General features: G+C 40.5%; 1 protein-coding gene across 3 annotated transcripts in view; it reads left to right on the plus strand.

The window, feature by feature from the left end:
* Awh (LIM/homeobox protein arrowhead) overlaps positions 1-15,495 on the plus strand; it is a 19,745-nt gene continuing 4,250 nt past the window's right edge. For all 3 annotated transcript variants that reach the window (XM_076532327.1, XM_012287835.2, XM_076532328.1), the window contains exons 1-2: positions 1-286; positions 10,701-10,984. In XM_076532327.1, the coding sequence (XP_076388442.1) occupies positions 281-286; positions 10,701-10,984 (290 nt within the window). In that variant the 5' untranslated portion in view covers positions 1-280. The remainder of the gene's footprint in view (positions 287-10,700; positions 10,985-15,495) is intronic.

Consider the following 15,495-nt stretch of genomic DNA (forward strand, 5'->3'; position numbering starts at 1 on the left):
TCTTCGCGGACCCGCAGTTCTGTGTGTGCCGTGTACCGTAGCCTCGCTCGGGAATTGCATTATATCGCCGAGCGCACCGGCCGTATTCGAGCTATGCTGCGCTCCTCGGGCGTAGCTATCGCTTGCTCGCGCCTCACGTGAACGCGTTTATTTTCCGCGCGGTTTCTACGATGCCTTTGAGATTGCCAATTAACCTCCTGTGATCGATACCGGAAGCACAGAGATCGTTTAACGCAACCGCACGGTGTACCAGTGTCTTGATCGCTGTTCCGAGAGAATCATGAAGGTACGTGGATTTATACTGTGACTAATATGAAATGTTTACTGACTTCCTCATTTTTATCTTCGTTAAGGACTTGGTGTCTTTAGCTTATGTAGTTAGAAATTGTTTATACGTTGTTTTGAATGAACAGCACCTGACAGATCTGGGATTTGAAAATATTTTTGGGAAATGTTTTGAGGATTCGTTAAATCTTAAGGATGGGTACCTTCATGTATATTTATGTAGAAAATATTTAAACGATGTTTTAATTGAACGTGGAGCTGCAGCTCTAAATTAATATTTTATTTGCAAATCAATAATCTTGAAGAATCTTAATCAATGAATTTAGTATCTCCCTCATATATTATAGAACTAAGACAACATTTCTTGAATCTTTTAAATAACAGCACTGCATCTTTTAAATTAAAGATTTAACATTTAAGAATATTCATTAGATGTAAAGTGACTTTTGTCAGTTACTGTTAATTAAATATAATATACACGACGTTCTCATATAAGGCCGAAATGTAGTCGGTAAAGAGCTTTCTGGGAAGACACAAATATTTAACAATCACTTAGCAGCAGCATTCAGGAAGCTCTCTAAAATTATGAGCGAATGTAAAAAATGTGAGGAGAGGTAACATGCATGAGAGGGTTAGGTGCGCGTTAATTCCCTGATTTACATCGACCGCCTGCATCTTTAATTTGCTCATATCCACACAATGGAAATAATTGTTAAACATACGTTATAAATTTTTCCCTATCTAGCAACTTCCCGTACTCACTGAAAGGACGAATAAACAACTCTAAACGGGAAATTAAAAACTCGCAACCGACGCAGTCTGTTTCCTCGCGCCATAAAGTCCCTAGATCCGTCGCGGTCGGGGCTTGATGAGGTTGATGAGCGTTGGTGGACAGGCAAGTCGCGACCCCCTGCAAAAACACACACGGTGCGAATGTCGCGGAATCTCCCGACGCATAAAGCAAACCGCGGTTGTTTATCGCGTGTCACGAAATATCGTCGTAGTCTGCCGGGACTCCATTGTTAGCGGCGCACCGATGCGTGTCTCGGATCGAAAACCTTAAATGCTCGAGTAACCGAACTTCATTCACCTCTCTGAACTTTCATTCATCGAATGTCTCGAACCGCAACGAGCGGTGTTCGCGGCTGGAAAGAAGGCACGTGGATCTGATTGGTCGCGACGGATACGATTAGAACATATGGAGTTTACGATAAATTTAGCAAAGGTGTACTAACGATTATAATTAATTAATATCATCTATGTAGTAGGAGGAACCACGTGCATTCTTTCTAGCTTTGAACAGTACTGATTCTAGTAGCTTAGTAGCTCTGTATATTCGGTCTTGAGATTTATATTAAATGCATGAAGGAAGTGAAAATGTACTTGTAAAATCACGTTCGAGACACGGCACATCCCACGCGAACGAGCTTTTCAAGATGGCACCCAGTGCGTGTGTGGTCCAGTAAATTGTCGGTGTAAGGCGCAAAATGGCGCATCAGCTTTATCTGGAGTTATGTGGCTCGGTTTTTAAAGGACTTGTATCCAAACGAAGTGTGTGAGTTGCGAGGATGACGAAAATCGGAGCGGAAGTGTTATATTGCTGTGCGTTGTATGGCCACGCGTTCTATGCTTATGTGTTGGATCTCCATATGATGGATTGCTGTTTCTTAGATCGCTACATGTTACTTCTTCGTCTTGGATTGCTACATGCTAGATTTCAACCCGTTAGATTATCATGTGTTGGATTTCCATCCGTTAAATTATTACGTGCTAGATTTCCACCCGTTAGATTACCATGTGTTAGATTTCAACCCGTCAGATTATCACGTGTTAGATTTCTACGCGTTCGGTCGCTACAAATCAGATTGCAACGCGTTAGATTACTACACTTTAGATTTCCACGCGTTAAATTTCTACCCGTTAGATTACTACGTTGCTAGATTTCCACCCGTTAGATTACCACGCGTTAGATTTCCACCCGTTAGATTATCACGTGCTAGATTTCTACGCGTTCGGACGCTACAAATCAGATTGCAACACGTTAGATTACTACGCTTTAGATTTCCACGCGTTAGATTTCTACACGTTACATTTCCACGCGTTACATTTCTACCCGTTAGATTATCATGCGTTAGGTTTCTATCCGTTAGATTACTACGTGCTAGATGTTCACCCGTTAGATTACCACGTGTTAGATTTCCACCCGTTAGATTATCACGTATTAGATTTCTACGCGTTCGATCGCTACAAATCAGATTGCAACGCGTTAGATTACTACAAGTTACACTTCCACGCGTTAGATTACTACACGTTAGCTTTCCACGCGTTAGCTTATTACCCGTCAGACTCCCACGCATTACATTAAAACGTAAATTCAAATTATTGAACCTTGCATTCAAACTGTAAACTATTAGTCCCAGTAACTTTGCACAAAAAAATATTTGGCACCTTAAGTCTTTAAGCAAAGATGGACAAGGATCATCGGAAGGTGTCGCTGATCCCATAATTCCGGATGATCCGTTTTACGTTGGACACCGGGTTAAATCCGCGCGCTTTTTTCACCGGCATTAATCTTCCCTGATCTTCTCTAAAATCCTTGCGTTAATTCTACTTTATCGATCGCGTTCAAGTAACACGCACTGAACTATTAGCCATGAAATCGGTTTTCGGTGATACACTGTTTCTCTTCTTTAATTGATGTGATCAATCTTCAGAGTTAACTGAAGATGAATCGCGAAGATTTTATCTCCGCGTTATTCGGGTCAGACAAAATGGCGACGTACAGTGACTTTAATCGTGCTTCTAAGTAACACGTAATGTAATCATAACTTCTTGTATTGTAATGAAATTCTTATTACTATCTGAAAATCTTTTTTAAAAACTTCATATGTTTTCATGTATGTTAATATTGTAACATATGAAACTTCATATGTTTAATGTATGTTGGGAAAGAAGATGGGAAAGAAAGAGATCAGTTATCTTTACGTTTTATTATGATTCAGATAGAGTTAGTATTTGATGGGAGAACAAGAAGAATTTGGAGATTTAGAAATGTAGCTTAGTCTTGCAATCTAGTAACATAATAACCTAATAATCCAATAATTTAGCAACCTAATAATCTAGCCATCTAGCCGTTTACTTATATCGTCATCGAGTAATGTAGTAATCTAGTGAACTTATAGTATAGTAATCTAATAACCTGCAAATCAAGCAATTTAGTAATGAAGTAACTGAATGATTAAACATCTAGTCATCTGATTAAGCAATTTAGTAATGAAGTAACTGAATGACTGAACATCTAGTCATCTGATCAAGCAATTTAGTAACAAAGTAACTGAATGACTGAACACCTAGTCATCTAATCTAGTTATCTAGTTATCAAGCAGTCTAGTAATTTGCCAATCGACTAACTTGAAAAATGTAGAAATTCATAAATCCTAAATTCTAAGCAGACTTAAAAAACAGCCCATTTCCATTGCCCACAATTGCCCATCTGTGATCCTTGCCTACGTATCTCCAATTCGCGTGCCACTTGAAATTTCCCGGTTCGCCACTCGATCTTCACCGCAGTTATTAGTAAGAAGTTCACCGCTAATCGCGGGACGATTCGTTGTGCCGGTCAGCCAGGCATCCTCCATTGACGCTAACAAAACTGCGAAGAAGCCCCGGATGAAAAGCGGCCGGACATTGTGTGTCGGGCAAAAGCAAGAAATCGGATGGCGATCTAAATAGATTTCGAGTGGCCAAAGTCGACCTCTCGAACGGATTGTCCTATTGTATCTGCGGGAGATCGTTTCATCCTCCGGGGGGGTGTTAGGGGGTCGCGCAGAGACGAAGGCGTGAAGAGGCTCGTGCCCTTCGTGTCCCAGCCACTCGAAAAGCCACTGGAAACACAGAAAAACCGAGGCATTATTTTCGCGAGGCGTCCCATTTCTTGTCCCCCGGTGCCTTCTCGAGAATGGCCGATTCGTTGGTGAAAGAGCCGGCTAAAAGAAGGATACCCGTAGCGGGCCACTTTGTCAACTTGTCACCTGGGACCACGAGACGCGAAAGAAAACGAACGAAGGACCCCTCGGAAAGAAGGGAACGAGCCTCGTTCTTGTTCGCACCAGGAAGTCTTGACTCCTCTTCTTCCTCGATGTTCTTTATTTCTTTCGTTCCTTTTTTTTTCTTCGACGATCCTTCCATCTCGCACTTCTGCCTCTACCCGATATCGTGTTTAATATTTAGAAACAGAATTATTGCCTTACACGCTCGATTAGTCGAGTGTTTATTTTTGCGATTAAAAAATTGATTGCATACTGTGTTTTCGCAGTGTTACGGTGATTAATAGAGTTCGTTTAAACGAGGTTTAATTGGCTGGAGGGAATGTAATGTCATAAATTTGTGGAGAACTTGTGGGGTCGGTGTAGTTGATTTTAGATGTTTGGTGTGTTAGAAGGAAGTTGTGGATTGGTTAAATATTGTTTAAAGAATACTAGGTAAATCTTAAAGTTTCTTGGTTTTATAGTTATTTAAGATTGTAAGCGCTTCTCAAATATGAAACAAGCGATCTATAAGATACCGATAATCGATAGTCACTAGTCACACCTCTAGTTACATATCGACCTCGAACACAGGGAGCCCACAACAAACTGTTCCTCTCTAATTGGTTCGCGTGTTTGTACTCGGTTCAAACGATTTAACACCTCGTGTTCATAAAACACGTCCAAGTAATTAAACGTCAAAATAAACTGCGACCAGATGGAACAGCATCTAATAGAACGTTGATAGAACAATTCTTAATGGAATGTTAACACAACTACGTTTAACAGTACGTTAATGGAACAGCGTTTAACTGAAGATTTATAGAACGAGGTTTCATAAAATGTTGGTAGAACAATGTTCAATTGAATGTTAATAGAACAATGTTTAATAAAATGTGGACAGAATAATGTTTAACAGAATGTTAACACAACAGCATATAATAAAATGTTAGTAGAATAATGTTTGATAGAATGTCAACACAACAGCATATAATAAAATGTTAGTAGAATAATGTTTGATAGAATGTCAACACAACAGCATATAATAAAATGTTAATAGAATAATGTTTAATAGAATGTCAACATAACAACATATGATAAAATGTTAATAGAATAATACTTAATAGAATGTGAACAGAGCAATGTTTAACAAAATGTTAACACAACTTACAATAAAATGTTGGTACAATACAAAGCTGAATAACTGGAACCTCAAAAATTCGAAAACTCAAAAACCTAACTAAATCGAAATAAATTCGAAAAGCACAAAAAGTACAAATAGAATAACTAGAGATAGAGAATCGATGAATGAAAATGGTATCAATATCCCATTCCCACACGCCTAATCCGATCCAGAGAATTGGCAAAAGAGTAATCCCGCTTCCATCGCCTTATTGCCTTATTTACACAAAGGTAAATCGGTGAATGCCCAGCAAAGAGACATCCAGAGAGTAGTCGTACACCGGGTTTGTACACGCCTCTATTCAAGAATGACCATGAGGCCCCATTCCTGCCTTTTCGAGTGGTTTCGGTTTCGATCCCCTTGTCGACGGAAAGGCACCACCGGGGTATGACTTTCAAACTTGAAAGCCTGTCGACGGGAGGTCCTACGGGGGTCTCTCTATGGGGTTTCCTACGGTATTCGCGGCTTCGTGTCACTTTCGGGCCACGACACGGTGTCCATTGAAACCGATACTTCTTCGTTCCCTTCCAACGCCTCTCATGCCATCGTGCTAACATCGCTTCGGCTAGGTAATAACGATAATGGCGACAAAGAAACTAACTTTTCACGATCTTTTCTACTTTTATTCTATAGATTCTCGACTTTCAACTTTTCAAGTAACGCAATTCAAATTAAAACATTCTTTATTTTCTATTAAACTGCCACAGTTTACTGCAGTTTTATAGTTTACTACATTTTCAACCAACTAAAATACACACACTTTAGAAAAAACAAGAGTAAAGCCACAAACTTACCAACAAATTCTCCAAACTTCCAAGAAATGAAATATAAACTTACACAATTATTCACCCCGACAACGCTATTAAAAAGCGTTCCGTTGCCACCAAAAAAAGAAACACAGAAATCCATGCTCCCCGGATATCATTCTCATAATAAACCCGAAAAATCACGCCCCTGTCAGGGTGTTCGAGTACAAAAAGGTAGTTCGGGGTGAGTATAAATGGGAGGGGATGTTGAACGTAATTCATGGGGCTGGTCCCGTGTGACGAGGACGCGTCTCGGTGATAGGCACAGCATGTCGGGATCTTACAACGCGTGCATTAGGTGTAGGTATACAGGCAGCACCTACGGGTCTGCAGGTATTACGTTACAATGCCTTTATGTAACTCCCGTGTGCCACCATTGTGGATCTCGTTGTGACGTATGGTTAACCACCAACCATAACCAACCAAATGTTCGCACGTCCTAAACCGTGTACGGCTACTGCCTTATATGTGGATGTATTGTATACAACTCTCCTGTGTGTTCCAAGGATCAAATACGGAGAGGATCGCTTTTGGAATACGATTAACGGTATGGTTGGATCATTTTCAAATATTTTCATTTTTAATACTTTTATAACTTGTTTGGTCTGTTAGAACTGGTGGGCTTTGGTAACTAATTTGGACTGGGATTATTTTTAGAACTGATGGATCTGAACTGATGGAGGTTTCTGGCTGGGGGTCTAATTTCCAAATATTTTAATTTTTAATATTTTTGTAACTTGTTTGGTCTGTTATTACTGGTGGGCTTTGGTAACTAATTTGGACTGAGATTATTTTTAGGACTGATAGATCCGAACTGATGGAGGTTTCTGGCTGGGGGTCTAATTTCCAAATAATTTAATTTTTAATATTTTTGTAACTTGTTTGGTACGTTATAACTGGTGGGCTAGTTTGGTAACTAATTTGGATTGTTGGATCATTTTTAGGACTGATGGATCCGAACTGATGCATGTTTTTAGCTAGTGGACTATTTTTAATTAGTTGACTGTGTAGCAAGAAATTGGTAAATTTGAGTAGTTGGGAAAATTGAAATTTAAGGGTTGAAATGGGGTATTGCAGAATTGGACAAATTTTGGAAGTTCAGAGATGTGGAAATTAACAAATTAGAAAATGTGAAAATGGGGTAGTTAGGAAATTTGGGGAAGTGGAAATGTGGGAAAATGGATATTTGATGGGCTGAAAATTTAGTGAGTTGGAAACTTGTGGAGTTGGAAATTTGGGAGTTGGAAACTTGGAGAGTTGGAATTTGGAGAGCTGAAAATTTGAGGAGTTGGAAACTTGAAGAGTTGGAATTTGGAGAGCTGAAAATTTTGGTGAGTTGGAAACTTGTGGAGTTGGAAATTTGGGGAGTTGGAAAGTTGGAGAGTTGGAAACTTGGAGAGTTGGAATTTGGAGAGCTGAAAATTTGGAGAGTTAGAAACTTGAAGAGTTGGAATTTGGAGAGTTGGAAACTTGAAGAGTTGGAATTTGGAGAGCTGAAAATTTGGTGAGTTGGAAACTTGTGGAGTTGGAAATTTGGGGAGTTGGAAACTTGGAGAGTTGGAAACTTGGAGAGTTGGAGTTGGGAGAGCTGAAAATTTGGAGAGTTGGAAACTTGAAGAGTTGGAATTTGGAGAGCTAAAAATTTGGAGAATTGGAAACTTGAAGAGTTGGAATTTGGAGAGCTGAAAATTTGAGGAGCTGGAAACTTGGAGAGTTAGAATTTTGAGAGTTGAAAATTTGGAGAGTTGGAAACTTGAAGAGTTGGAATTTGGAGAGCTGAAAATTTGAGGAGTTGGAAACTTGGAGAGCTGAAAATGTGGAGAGTTGTTAACTTGAAGAGTTGGAATTTGGAGAGCTGAAAATTTGAGGAGTTGGAAACTTGGAGAGTTGGAATTTGGAGAGTTGAAAGTTTGGAGAGTTGGAAACTTGAAGAGTTGGAATTTGAAGAGCTGAAAATTTGAGGAGTTGGAAACTTGGAGAGCTGAAAATGTGGAGAGTTGTTAACTTGAAGAGTTGGAATTTGGAGAGCTGAAAATTTGAGGAGTTGGAAACTTGGAGAGTTGGAATTTGGAGAGTTGAAAGTTTGGAGAGTTGGAAACTTGAAGAGTTGGAATTTGAAGAGTTGGAATTTGAAGAGCTGAAAATTTGAGGAGTTGGAAACTTGGAGAGCTGAAAATGTGGAGAGTTGTTAACTTGAAGAGTTGGAATTTGATAACCTAAAAATTTGCGTGGTTAAATATTTAGAAATCCAAAAGGGTACACTGCAACCACCAATCTCAGTTCTCCATAAAATCATAAACAGTAAACGTATATCATGACAGAGATTCAGCAGCTGGTCAAGCGAAAAAGGCAACCCCCGAACGTTACACGATGTAACCACGAACCCCCCATCCCTTTTAAAATGGTGACGCGTTATATCTTGGTGACTCGTACAGATGGCTTTGTTGTACTGGCAAGCCCTTGCCCTTTAACCGCTTGGCCACCGGTGCAATATATGTAGCCTGACCGACCCACCCCTAACATCCCTTCTGTACGGGCTCCTCCACGAGCGTGTACGCCAATGGGGCGAGTAAATGGGCATCCAAGGCGTCCAGCCGCTTCCGAACATCTCTGTCATTATGTCGGCGGCCTTGTTACGGTGACTGGTGTTGAATCCACGGTTAGACCGACCATGCTTTGCCACGATGTGGATTAAATGATTTTCGAACGAGGGGGGCGTGTCGGGTAAATAAACTCCCGTCGCGAGAGAGGCTGGGGAGGGGTGCCTTGTTCTTTTATACTCCGATCGGTTGATGCTGCTTGAATTAGGTTATATGCAGCGATTTTGGGGAATCGGAAATGTTAATTGTTTTAGGAATTTGTATGGGGAGAATGGGGTGAATTTGTTTGGGTGGAAGAAGCTTTGAAAGGGTTTTGTAAGGACAAATTTCTAAATTTTGTTTTACTGAATTTTCTACTCTCGAATTTCTTACTTCTTAATTTTCTTCTCTCAAATTTTCTATTTCCTAATTATCTACTCTCTAATTTCCTGTACTCAAATTTCCTACTCCCAAATTTCCAAGTCTCCTACCTTCAAATTTCTTATACTCCCAATTTTCTAATTTCCAAATTAGCGAATCCCCACATCCCTAAACCCTCGAATCCCTAAATCCTTAAATCCCTAAATTTTCAAATTCCTAAATCTTCAAATCCCTAAGTCCCCAAACTCCTAAATCCCTAAATTCCTAAATCCCCAAATTCTCACACCCCAAATTCCCACTCTCCAAATTCCTAAATCCCCAAATTCTCACACTCCAAATTCCCACTCTTCAAATTCCTAAATCCCCAAATTCCCACTCTCCCCAAATTCCTAAATCCCCAAATTCTCATTCCCCAAATTACCACTCTCTAAATTCCTAAATCCCCAAATTCTCATTCCCCAATTTCTCACTCCCCAAATCCCTAAATCCCCGAATACCCACTCTCCAAATTCCTAAATCCCCAAATTCTCACACCCCAAATTCCCACTCTTCAAATTCCTAAATCCCCAAATTCCCACTCCCCAAATTCTTAAATTCCCAAATTCTCATTCCCCAAATTACCACTCTCTAAATTCCTAAATCCCCAAATTCTCATTCCCCAATTTCTCACTCCCCAAATCCCTAAATCCCCGAATACCCACTCTCCAAATTCCTAAATCCCCAAATTCCCACTCTTCAAATTCCTAAATCCCCAAATTCCCACTCCCCAAATTCCTAAATTCCCAAATTCTCATTCCCCAAATTCCCACTCTCCAAATCCCTAAATCCCCAAATTCCCACTCCCCAAGTCCCTAAATCCCCATATACCCACTCTCCAAATTCCTAAATCCCCAAATTCTCGCTCTCTCAAAAACTCAACCCCCCAAATTCCCAAATCTCCAAACTCCAAAGTTCGCAAAAGTTCAAATTACAATAAAAGTAACCTCCACTCCTGCGAATGAGATATTCCTGCACTTCGCCATTTTCCCCAGGGAGGTTGGCCATCCGGTATATTTTCTGACTGAATCGTTCCCGAGTTTGAAAGCACAGAAAGGAAGAGTGAATAGCATAGCAAACTACTTTGAAACAGATTGATCGAAACAGACGCATCTATCAAACAAGCCACAGCTTTCGTGTCAAGAACATCCGACAGATTGGTGGTTGAATTCTATATGGTTAGGGTGACAATAGGGTGGGAAACGTTCGCTTCGTTAAATCATTACCGAATCCTTTTTCTCGCGTAACGAACGAGCGTGTGAAACGATCGATAAAATATCATAGCTTCTTTAACTAATTTCATTGAAATTTTAATGAAACTTGAGAGTCATTTATTTAAATTATCATAGCTAATTTAAATTGTTATAGTTAATTTTACAAGGTGACATGTTATTAAACATTGCAGACGGAGGTGGAGGACATGACGAGCGAAGGTGTCTGCGAAGGTAGCGGTCCAAATCTGGCCGTTGCCGAGGGCACAGGTAGCCTAATAGGACCGGAAGTATCGCCGAGCGGAATGGAATGCGGCGGATGCGGAGAAAGAGTTCGCGAACGCACTGTTTTATGCGTCGGTGGTCGAACTTGGCACTCGAGGTGTTTAAGGTGTTTCGCCTGCGCCAGACCTCTTCACGATCAACATTCTTGCTTCCTCAAGGGCATGAGACTCTATTGCAGGCACGACTACGCTCTGTAAGTGACATACCTTTTTCGCTCATAATTAGCCCATGCAAATTACTGCCAGAATAAGTGCTTCGACTTATTTCTTCAAAAATTTATAATTAACATGGATACAAGGCAGATACTGTCATGATGTGTTCATGATTATGATGTGGCGTCATGATCAACATGTAGACACATTCACGATTACTATGTGATCATGATCAAGATGTGGACATACTCATGATTAAGATGTAGATACATTCTCTATCATTTTAAAATGCTTCTTTGTTCAAGTACCAAACCTTCATAATTATATGTCATGTACACACATGAACATACATATCAAATACACAGAAACACTACCTAGTTATCAGAAATATGTGATGGTAGCTGTTTCACATCACAAGTGTAACATTCGATAGCGATCCATATAAAGTGCGACTTTATAAAAGTCAAGAACCAGTTGTTACATACATAACAAAATGTCCCTTGAAGTTACATCAAAAAGTTAGATTAGAAAAGTTGGTTGGGTTATATCAATTTCTGAAGCACTGTGTGTAGCATTCAGATATTTCGCAACGACACGATGGTTCTCAGCGATGATAGTGGTCGGACATTTTCGAGCCGAACGTCTCTCAAAGTCGTGTATATGCGGGAGGTCCGCAGGAATTCGCCGTGTAACATTTTTGACTGGTACTTTTCGCCTCGTAATGCTGCCTTACGATGACCTGGTCGACAGGATCCATGAACCGTAGACCCGTCGACAAGCGACTCGGAAAGAAACGGAGCCACTTTTTGGATCTACGGACCGCGTGATAAATGATCAGAAAACTATACCGCGACTCCGAAGCGGCGAGAATCGGGGACACCAAACGTTTCGTTCGATTGAAATGTTGATACAATGTGATCTAATTAATACCATTGATAGGCAGATTAATGCGCTTCGAAATGGTTAAAGAGGTTGGATTAGATGAAGAAAAGGGAGAACAATTAGGTCCATGAGAAGCAAAATATTCAGCGTTGGAAATATGAACTTTATGAAGTTTAATACACTATACGGATTATAATGTTATTTTTTCTTATAATATTTAACTATACAAATGCGTTTATGAGTTTGTGCGCATGTGCATGAGCAATATGGCGTAGACTGCAGGACTTACGATGAATTTATATTTTATATTAATAATTGCAAGCTTGATAAACGTATTAGTGTTCTTCTTTAACTATGAATGAATTTAAGACTATTAGAAAACTGAAGTTGCGAGTAATCCTGTAAGAAGCTCTCAGCAGGGATTAGTTTCGGTTCTTTTTGATTTGGACACGTCTCCCATAGGATCTACATCGATTCGACATTCAAATCCCTTCCTAGAGATCCCTGTGGGCGAGTGGACCTCGTGCAACCGTTGTGAATTAATAGTTTGCTAAGAGACAATAGGATTAAAACGCATTCCTTATCTACCCTTTATGAATTCATAACGAGTATAGATTTCTGCAGGAAACATGTAGATCGAATCTCTGAAGATTTATAAAATGAATGAAAAAATTGCAAGTTCACTTAAATCAACATTTGTTCTCACATTACCTGCATCGCAAATGTGTTCATTAAACCTTGAGGAATGAAAAAGGAAGCAAAGTATGATACATATAATCTACATATAAATTTCCGAACAAAGTTGTACGCATCCCACACGGGACAATCAGTTCCATTAGTCAGTTGAAAATAGTTGGCACGAATATCTGTTCCGAGCTAGGAATGCCCTCTTAATCGTCGCGGAACGCAAAGGAACAGCTAGCATTGCTAGTGGATCTAGGCGTCTGTTAGTCGATACTTTCTCTGTTTCGTATGGGGTGGTGGGGCCACCGGGGTAGTCGCGTGGCCCCATAAGATATCTTGGCTATGGACGCAGAGGGACGAAGGGGTTTGCAAACACAGCCTGTATAAACAGCTAGGTGGATCGTTGCCGTAGGAACCGGACGAGGAATCGGGATGCACTTTCCGTGTTCATGAATATGATAATGGGCTAATGGCCACTAGTCGTTGTTTAATTACCGGTCACAGCAGCGCACAACCGACCACACCGGACCCGGCCGTGAAGTCGCACACCGTCGCGTCGTGCTTCTGCTCGTCGTTTAGCAACGGACGCTCCTCTTGGTTTGCTTCTTGGGACCGTTGCTCTCTCCTTGCACCCATAACACCCACCGTTCCTCCAGCCATTCATCTGCTCGAGCGTGCATGCGTCGTGTAGCGTGCTCGTGTCTTGCCGTTACACGGCTACCGTTTACACCGGCCTAACTCCCAGCTTTTTCACAGAACTACCGAGACCGAGACTACCTACAGGCTCATTTCTTAGCATTCGATTAGATCTTGTACTAGAAGATTCGAAAAACAACCGAGCATTTTATTTCCATCTATGCGATTTGAATTTACCGCCACTCTTTTGCCGCCATTTTTCAACATCGACATCTTTGCACTTCCTTGTTAGTTTGTTTCTTCTTTTCATTTATCACTTTCTCTTTTGTGGAACATTTTAGTCCTATCATTGCAATTTGAATTTACCGCCACTCTTTTGCCGCCATTTCTCAACATCGACTACATCTTTGCACTTCCTTGTTAGTTTGTCTCTTCTTTTCATTTATCACTTTCTCTTTTGTGGAACATTTTAGTCCTATCATTGCAATCTGAATTTACCGCCACTTTCTGGGGTTTGAACATTGAGAAACTTTAAACATTGAAAACATTTGCATTCTTGTCTTATTACAGCGTTAGTTTGTTTCTCTTTTACATTGAACGTGGATTTTATTTATCTTGTGATTTGAATTTACCGCCACATTTTGGCACGGTTTTTGAACATTGAGTTCCTTGTATTTTTTTTATAAGTTCATTTTTTAAGTTCATTTTATAAGTTCATTTTTTAAGTTCATTTTATAAGTTCATTTTTTAAGTTCATTTTTTTAAGATCATTTTATGAGTTCATTTTTCTAGTTGATTGTATATTTTCTGTCACTACGATTTGAATTTACCGCCACATTTTCAGGCGGGATGTTTGAAATCAAGAATGTCCTGAGCTCATTTTTCTTACACCCCGACATCAGAGCGATGCTCCTTTTGCTTCTTTCGTCCTTGTGTCCCTTCCGCCAGGTTTACGTACACGCAAACGCGCTCCCCGACTCGCGCTTCGAGGTCCAGGACTCATTTATTTGTCACGGGAGGACCGGTACAGGCTGGCTGGTTCTAGGTAAACGCTCGTTCGTGCACGAGGCGTTATCTAAGAGCGTGGCGAAGCACTCTCTCACGAGGAGCACCGACACCGACTATTTCTTCGAGCACTCGCGTGGCCATTGCGACGATAATCGAGCATCCCGCGTGAAATCGAAATGCAACACTCGGTAGCAATATACCGATCGATTTGCTTGTTTTACGGGTTGCCGCGAACGAAAAGTGGCGATCAAAATGTAATTCCGTATAAAACGTCCGCGTCTTTCAACGCCGGCTCGACGTGTTTCTTTACGATGAATCAACGCGACATCGACGAATTAACGTCGCAGCTTGAAACGCTGTTGGCTCGTAAGTCGTTGATAATGGCCGCGTATTGATCGTCCAAGGATCAAGGGACTTACACGGTTTCGCTTGGAGAAACCGCCGCGTTCAGGGCGAGGCTTATCGACACCTAAATGCGCGTACGAGCGTCGAATGGGCTTTTTACTCGACCGCTGCGAACGCATTTGTTAGATGAGAGGATGCCGTGGAGACTAAATCCTTCTGCGGGCTTCCACCGTTGAATTTATTGGCGCCATTGCAGCAGGTGGTCACGCGTGTGTTGCGTGCCTGCGAATTCTTTACGATCGCCGCGGATTTCCCGGCATGCCAAGGCATCGTTAATCACGTAGATTATGGACGGAAAAACTGTGCAGTTTTATCGATACGCACGGCTTCTATTGATACGGTTATCCCTTTTGCCGTGAACAAGTTACGCGTACATGCGCGAGGATGCCGTATATATCGAGGGTCTATGTTATTTTCTTAAAATATAACAAAGGACATTTTTGCTCTTGTCCTGTGACTGGTAGCCTCGCTGCAATAACATCCAGCCGGCTGTAATTGCAAATGGTTACCTGTTCCATGTTGAATGTCTTTCCTATGCTTGCACGTGCAAATATTTTTGATGACAAAGAACATTGTGAATTTTTATGAAGCTACATTTTTTAGATATACTCTAGGAGGTTATATGAACGTCTTTCAATGTGAAATTTATTTACTGAGGATTTATGTAGAAGTCGTTCGCGACAGGTTTTATAGTCGTGGCTTAAACAGTAATTTAAATCTTGTTACCTAAACTGAAATAGTACTTTTGTTTTATACAAGTAGCAATTTAAATGAAATTTCAAAAAGTGTTCCTCTTAGTGGATGAATAGATGGACTTCAAATTTTTTGTTCTAGCTAAGAAATTTCTATCATGTAGAAGCTAATTTATTATATTACGTATTACATGTTAAATGCTACATATTATATGTTACATATTAAACACTACATATTATATGTT

The sequence above is a fragment of the Megachile rotundata genome, chromosome 6 (genome assembly GCF_050947335.1).
Source record: "Megachile rotundata isolate GNS110a chromosome 6, iyMegRotu1, whole genome shotgun sequence".
Taxonomy (NCBI): Eukaryota; Metazoa; Arthropoda; class Insecta; order Hymenoptera; family Megachilidae; genus Megachile; species Megachile rotundata.